The sequence below is a fragment of the Jaculus jaculus genome, chromosome 8, assembly GCF_020740685.1.
Source record: "Jaculus jaculus isolate mJacJac1 chromosome 8, mJacJac1.mat.Y.cur, whole genome shotgun sequence".
Lineage (NCBI taxonomy): Eukaryota > Metazoa > Chordata > Mammalia > Rodentia > Dipodidae > Jaculus > Jaculus jaculus.
The window spans coordinates 12,795,317-12,802,955 of NC_059109.1; the positions used below are offsets into that span (position 1 = coordinate 12,795,317).

Consider the following 7,639-nt stretch of genomic DNA (forward strand, 5'->3'; position numbering starts at 1 on the left):
CTGGAGTTCGTTTGCAGTGGCTTAAGGCCCTGATATACCCATTGTCTCTCTCTCTCTCTCCCTCCCTCCCTCCTTCTCTCTCTGCTGCTCTCAAATAAATAAATAAAAATAAACAGAAATACATTCACTCAAAACAAAAAAAATTAAGATGGATAGCAATTGTGGAAGACAGCTGACAGACACTCAGGGCTCCATACACGCATGCAAGCCACGCATCACGCACACGTAACCTCAAATCATTCAAAACAAAACTCAGTCTGTATGCCCGGTGAGATCTATCTTTTCTATCTCATGGGACCTCCTTTAATCTGAGGCACAGAATGGGTGGAGAAGACAGTCTTGAACTGCAAGGGGAATGCTACCCGTGTGTGCCCAGCTATGACAGAGATGTACCTCCCTTCCTCTGCCCCCACCCCACCCCCAAGGCCTATCAGTGACTCTGCAGGTCCTAGCTTCCCTGTCTCAATGCCAAGGGCAGCCTGGTACTAGGAAGCATGTCTGCTAGATGCCTTACTGCATCTGAGGTATTATACACTGTGTTGTCCAGTCACTCCTCCAGTTTCTCCCAGTTCCAGAGAGGACTGGTTCCCAGGGGAGTCACACAACTCGAAAATGCAGCCTGGGTTCCAACTCCGAGGTCTGTCCGCAGCAAGGGGAATTCCTACATAGGTCCCCACCTCCTTTCTCCTCGACTTGAGATGGGGACAACTGGGCTCAGTATGCCAGGTGCCAGGACACAGCTGTCTCCTCACGGGCCCCCTCCCACCCCGTCGCTGAGCAGGGTGGGGTGGGGCTCCTCTGGGCTAGCCACCGGGGTCCAGACCGTGGGCGCTGTAGGCAAATGCAGCTGGAGATCGTTCCTGAGCAGCAGACCGGTGAGAGCGGCCACTAACCTGTGTGCGTGCGGGGCATGGAGGGCCAGGAATGTGGGTCTGGCCTGTTGGAGAGCTCCTAGGAGAAAAGTTAGAGTTGCCTAGAGGATATCTGGGGGATTGAGGAAGAAGGGCTGGGGAAGGGCTGGAGGGGTGGGGAGAGAGTGCGTAAAAAGAAGGGGGGAGTGATTAAGGAAGTAGGTATAGGAAAGGCTGGAAATGGCAATCTGTGGGCCTCGGCTCCAGGTTTTCTCTTTCTAGCCCTGGTTCAGTCCCCATGGTAAGAATCCCCCCCCCCCCACCTCTTGCCCCCAGCCAGCTGCCTGGCTAAAACAAACATGACCCTTTAAACGCATATGTATACACACACACACACACACACACACACACACACACACACACACACGTTGTTTTTCAAGGTAGGATCGCACTCTAGTCCAGGCTGACCTTGAATTTACTATGTAGTCTCAGGGAAGCCTCAAACTCACAGCGACTCTCCTACTTTTCCCTCCCAAGTGCTGAGATTGAAGGTGTGTGCCATCACGGCCAACTTAAATATTTTTTTAAGGAATTTTTTTAAACTTTTTTGGTTCATTTTTATTGACTTGAGAGTAACAGAGAAAGAGATAGACAATGGGCGCGCCAGGGCTTCCAGCCTCTGCAAACAAACTCCAGACGCGTGCGCCCCCTTGTGCATCTGGCTAACATGGGTCCTGGAGAATCAAGCCTCAAGCTGGAGTCCTTAGGCTTCACAGGCAAGCGCTTAACCGCTAAGCCATCCCTCCAGCCCTTAAATATTTTTTATTATGTATTTATTTGAGAAAGAGGGAGAGAGAGAAAGAGGCAGAGAATTGGCACATCAGAGTCTCCAGGCACTGCAAACAAACTCCAGACGCATGCATCCCCTTGTGCATCTGGTTATGTGGGTCCTAGGGAATTGCGCCTGGGTCAGTAAGTGGCAGACAAGTGCCTTAGCCACTAAACCATCTCTCCAGCCCACCCCGTTCTCTTTTGTTTGGTTTTTTTTTTTTAATTATTTATTTATTTATTTAATTGAGAGTGACAGGCACAGAGAGAAAGACAGAGGGAGAGAGAGAGAGAGAATGGGCGCGCCAGGGCTTCCAGCCTCTGTAAACGAGCTCCAGACGCGTGCGCCCCCTTGTGCATCTGGCTAACGTGGGACCTGGGGAACCGAGCCTCGAACCGGGGTCCTTAGGCTTCACAGGCAAGCGCTTAACCGCTAAGCCATCTCTCCAGCCCTTTTGTTTGGTTTTTTATTTTTGAGACAGGGTCTCGCTCTAGCCCAGGCTGACTTGGATTTTACTATGTAGTCTCAGGGTGGCCTTGAACTCACTGTAATCCCCTACTTCTTGCCTCCCAAGTACTGGGATTAAAGGCACGCGCCACCACGCTTTGCTTGCCAATGTGACCCCTTGAATCAAAGACTGGGGAGGAAGGAGCGCAGAGACTTGTGAGCTAAAGAGAGAGGGACTCTTGCCCATCCCCTGGTTCTGCCAGATGGGTGCAGGACCAGACTAGAGCCTGGGCTGCCTTTGCAGGCCAGATCCCGTCATGCCAGTCCCTCTGCTGCCGCTGCTGTTCCGGACGCTGCTGTCCCGCCTGCTGCTACCGATCGTCCGCCTGGCCCGCCAGCGCCTCCTGCCCCTGCTGCATCGACTGGCTCGCCGCCTGAGCTCCCAGGACGTGAGAGAAGCTTTGCTGGGCTGCCTGCTGTTCGTTCTCAGCCAGAGAAACCCTCCAGATGCTGGGGAAGCCTCCAGAGTGGACCGTCCGCAAAGGAGAGAGAGATTAGGTCACCCAAAGTGAGAGCACGAGAAGCGTCCTGGCAGGGGCACTGGCCAGCAAGATGGTTTCTTTTGCAGGAGGACAGTCCAGGCAGAAGCAATGACTGCAGAAGGTGGAGAGGGGGCTGAGGGAGACAGGGGGCCTGAGCTGAAAACGCCTCCTCCCTCCGCCAAATCTAGCAGATCCACCATTGTTTTCCACCCCACCCCCTCGGCAAATCACCTCTGGCCTCCAGGATGGGGACCTGACCTCAAGGCAAATGGGGACAGCAAGGTCAGTTAAGGGATAATGCTCATGGGACAAAAGATCACTTAGCTGAGAGGTTATATTTGAATCCAAATTGGCAGTTCTTCCAGACTCGGGGCCTGCCTTAAAATTAGGGGAACCCCGTTTCCTTTTGTGGCAAGAATGTGCCCAAAGCCCAGCATACAGCAAGTACTCAATAAACATCTATTGGAATATTATTATTATTATTTGTTTGTTTGTTGAGACAGGGTCCCATGTCACCCAGGCTGGCCTGAATTTGCTATGTACTTGAGGATGGACTTTGAACTTCTGATCCTCCTGCCTCTACTTCCCAGCATGCACCACCACACCTGGTTTTACACTTTCTGGGGATCCAGTCCAGGGCCTCTGGGCAGGCCAGGCGATCATTCTATCTTGGACGATTTAGATGTCACTGCAAGCTGTGCCTCCTATATTCTGCCTTGTCCACCTGCTAATCTGAGCTGGCAGCTGGGGAAGGGGACAGGAGAAGGTGATAGTGGCAAGATTTCCTTTTCCTAACTTGTTCTCTTGTTCCTCTCAGTCTTCACAACCTGGAAGTTGTTTCCAGTGTCTAACTTCATTCAGAATTTGGGGCTTGGAGGCTGGAGAGATTGCCTAGCAGTTAAGGCACTTGCCTGTAAAGGCTGAGGACCCAGATTTGATTCCCCGGTACCCACGTAAACCAGGTGCACATGGTGGTGCATGCGTCTGGAGGTCATTTGCAGTGGCTTAGGGGCCCTGGCCCGCCCATTTGTTCTCTCTCTGCCACTCTCTCAATTAAATTAATTATTTAAAAATATATTTAGCCGGGTGTTGTGGAACACACCTTTAATCCCAGCACTCAGGAGGCAGAGGTAGGAGGATTGCTGTGAGTTAGATACCACCCTGGGACTACACAGTGAATTCTAGGTCAGCCTGGGCTAGAGTGAGACCCTACCTTGAAACTCCCCTCCCCCCAAATTATATATATTATATAGGCATATAATTTTTATTTTATTTGCAAGCAGAGAGAGAGATAGAGAGACAGAGAATGGGTGTGCCAGGGCCTCTGGCCACTTCAAATGAACTCCAGACATGTGCGCCCCTTGTGCATCTGGCTTACATGGGTCCTGGGGAATTGAACCTGGGTCCTTTGGCTTTACAGGCTAGCGCCTTAACTGCCATATCATTTCTCCAGGCCCACATTTAATTTATTTGAGAGAGAGAGAAGAAACAGAAAGAATGGGTGCACCAGGGCTTCTGGCCACTGCAAACAAACTCCAGACGCATGCACCCCTTGTGCATCTGGCTTACATGGGCCCTGGGGAATCGCACCAGGATCCTTTGGCTTTGTAGGCAAACACCTTAATTGCTAAGCCATCTTTCCAGCCCCTCCTACATTTTTAAAAAAATATTTTTTCGGGGGGCGGGAAGCCTGGAGAGATGGCTTAGCATTTAAGGCGCTTGCCTGCAAAGCCTAATGACCCAAAAGTTCTATTCCCCAGTACCCGTGTAAAGCCAGATGCAGTGGTGCATGTGTCTGGAGTGAGTTTGTAAGTGGCTGGAGGTCTGGTGTACCCATTCTCTCTCTGCTTACAAATACATAGTTTAAGATAAAGAATTTGGGGCTTGGAGCAGAGGTGGAGGTGGCAGAAGCCCCTAGGTTGGCTCCTCAGCACTGAATAAAATCAAGCCTGGTTCAGGCAGATCTGTAGTTCAAGGTCATCCTCAGCTATATAATAAGTTTAAGACCAGCCTGGGATGTATGTGATCCTGTCTCAAAAAAAAAAAAAAGGCCACAGAATGTTCTGGCTGACTGATAAGAGGGTTTCATTTTGATGTCTCAGCTATAGGTGGTGTGGAAGAGGAAGGCTGGCAAGCTAAGGGACCCTGGGGGACTGGCAGCCACCCAGTGGGGGGTAGGGCGCGTCCTGGAGGATACCCCATCCTAGAAGAGATGGAAAGTGACTTGAAAAGTTCACTTCATTTACCCCCTCCCTAAAGAAGGCTTCTGGGAGGAAGGGAAGGAAAGAGAGAGAGAGGGAGATAGTGTTGTCTGACACATTTGCATTCCGGCCTCCAGATTTACTTACCGCTCACAAGTACACTAACCCTTCCCCGAGTGTCTTGGATTTAAAGCAGCAGAGTCCATGGGCCTGTCTGGGGGGTCCCCCAACTGGTCTCAGTCTGGGAGCTGGGGGAGAGCGGATCCCTGAGCTGTCGCCCCTTCATCCCAACCCTAAGTGGCATTCTGATCTTCCCAGGTCCCCAGAGGCTTCCTCCACAGTCCTCCAAGGCCAGTGTGCACGTGCGCTCCCCAACCCCGCCCCCGGCCCGCGGGGGCCCTCCTCCGGCCCACGGCCCCTCCCACGAGCCCGCTCGCGCCTCCCCCCCCCCCCGCGAACGCTCCACGGCCCCGAGCGGCCAACGGGGCGGCACGGGCGCGCGATCGCCTTGGTGGGCCCCCGAGTGCCAGGCGGCGGAGACCGGGCAGCTCCGGCCCGGCGCGGGTGGCACTCTCCCGCCACGTGGCTCTGGCTCCCGCCCGGAGGTGAGGAGGTCCGGAGGTGGGGGCGGGGGGCGGGGGGCAGTGGCCCGCGGGCCTGGGAACTTCCGCCCCGCCCCCACCCCGCCCCCCCCACGGCCGGATGCCCGCGCGGGGCCGCAGCAGGTGCGCCGGGGGCGGGGCGAGCGGGGCGGGGGCGGGGCCTGCGCGGTTCTCACGCTGCTGCGGGCCGCGGGGGGCGGGGCCTGGGGGCGGGCCCGGGGAGGGGGCGGGGCGCGGGAATTGTTGGGATAAGGTTTATCAGTCCAAATTGTTATTTGTTTTTTTTTTATTTTTGGTTTTTCAAGCTAAAGTCTCACTCTAGTTCAGACTGACCTGGAATTCACTACGGAGTCTCAGGGTGGCCTCGAACTCACGGCGATCCTCCTACCTCTGACTCCTTGAGTGCTGGGATCAAAGGCGTGCGCCGCCACGCCCTGCGGACTTTATTCTTTTATTTGTTTATTTTTAATTTGCGAGGAGAGAGAGAGAGAGAGAGAGAGAGAAAAGGGGCCGACCAGAGCCTCTTGCTATTGCAAACCAGCTCCACATACATGTGCCATTCTGTGCATCTGGCTTTTAACATGTGTACTGGGGAATTGAACCCCCGTGCCTTCCCACTCAGAGACTTGCAGAGGGTAAAACAGGTATCTGAGACTTTAGGCTAGAGGGCCAGGCCCACGCTTACAGAACAGAGTTAATTCTTCCTGAACGTGACCTGGTGTACACACTGCTTACACTACCTTCAATTTTTATTTATTTATTTATTTTGTTTTTTCGAGGTAGGGTCTCATTCTGACTTAGGCTGACCTGGAATTCACTATGAAGTCTCAGGGTGGCCTTGAACTCATGGCGATCCTCCTACCTCTGCCTTCCGAGTCCAAGTGGTGGGATTAGAGGCCTGTGCTTTACTTGAGAAAGAGACAGTGAGGCACACCAAGGCCTCCTGTCGCTGAAAACAAACGCCAGATGCACATACCACTTTGTGCATCTGGCTTTATGTAGGTACTAGGGAATTGAACCTGGACCATCAAGTTTTGCAAGCAAGCACCTTTAACCACTGACTCATCTCTCCACCCCCAAATTACTCCTCCTCCTCCTTATTTTTATTTTTATTTATTTATGTTTTTTATTTTTGGTTTTTCTTGGTAAGGTCTCACTCTAGCTCAGGCTGACCTGGAATTTACTACATAGTCTCAAGGTGGCCTTGAACTCGTGGTAATTCTCCTACCTCGGCCTCCCGAGTGCTGTGATTAAAGGTGTGTGCCACTATGCCCAGCTTTTTTTTTTTTTTTTTTTTTTTTTTTGAGGTACTGTCTTGCTGTATCCCAGGCTGATTTGGAATTCACTAGACTCATGATGGACTTTTACTCTCGGTAATCCTCCTACCTCTGCCTCCTCCAAGTTCCTTTTGGTATGAGTTTTTTTTTTTTTGATGCTCCCATAAATTTAGCATGTCAGGCAAGTGCCTCACAGACACTTCCATCCCTGCCATAAGGACATGGAAATTTAATCACAAACAGGACACAACATGAGCCGTGTGTTGGTGACACTGCCCCTCTGAGGTACAAGAGAACGGCTCTTCCAACAAATGCAGATGGCCATGGCTAACAGCTGAGAAGGCCGAGAGAGAGAGAGAAAGAGAGAGAGAGAGATGTGTGTGTGGTGTGAAGCAAGCCTACCTCGTGCCAGGGAGAAAGAGGAGACGGGGCAGACCATGATCCTAAATGGGGTAGAGGATGTAGAGAAAAGCGGACATCCGTTGGACCAGCCCTCCCCAGCCTAGCCCTGGGATGGCGGCGTGAAGGGCTCTAGGGAAGGACAGAACCCTGAAATGGGGTAGCAGCTAAAGAGGAAGATCCAGTGGACTTGGCTAGAAAAAAATGTCCCGTCCCAGACCAGTGTGAGCCAGCTCTCCCAGGCCCGTCCAGCAGGGGGCCCTGACGCTAGCAACCACCTCTGACTAGGGAGGCCTCTGCTGCCTGGGGTTTGGGTGCTGGCTAGAGCCCAGCCAGGGAGCTAGCCAGATGGGCTGTTCTCCAATAATAACAGGCCTGGTTGTTGCTATCCGCTGAGCGGGCCAGGCCCCAGTGGGTGCCGGGAGAGGACCCAGCCGTTCCTAGTCTGGCCTGGACCCTCACCACTTTCCACTTCCAGCCCCCTTTGCACA

General features: G+C 52.9%; 1 protein-coding gene across 2 annotated transcripts; it reads left to right on the forward strand.

The window, feature by feature from the left end:
- Positions 1 to 708: 708 nt before the first annotated feature.
- Positions 709 to 3,096, forward strand: Mymx (myomixer, myoblast fusion factor). 2 transcript variants are annotated; one of them, XM_045157815.1, is made up of 2 exons: positions 709 to 897; positions 2,432 to 3,096. In XM_045157815.1, exon 2 carries the CDS (start codon positions 2,445 to 2,447, stop codon positions 2,697 to 2,699), a length of 255 nt encoding a protein of 84 aa, XP_045013750.1. In that variant the 5' UTR covers positions 709 to 897; positions 2,432 to 2,444; the 3' UTR covers positions 2,700 to 3,096. The 2 variants fall into 2 exon arrangements, with proteins under 2 accessions (XP_045013750.1, XP_045013749.1); XM_045157814.1 differs by having other exon boundaries at positions 709 to 875.
- Positions 3,097 to 7,639: the final 4,543 nt, after the last annotated feature.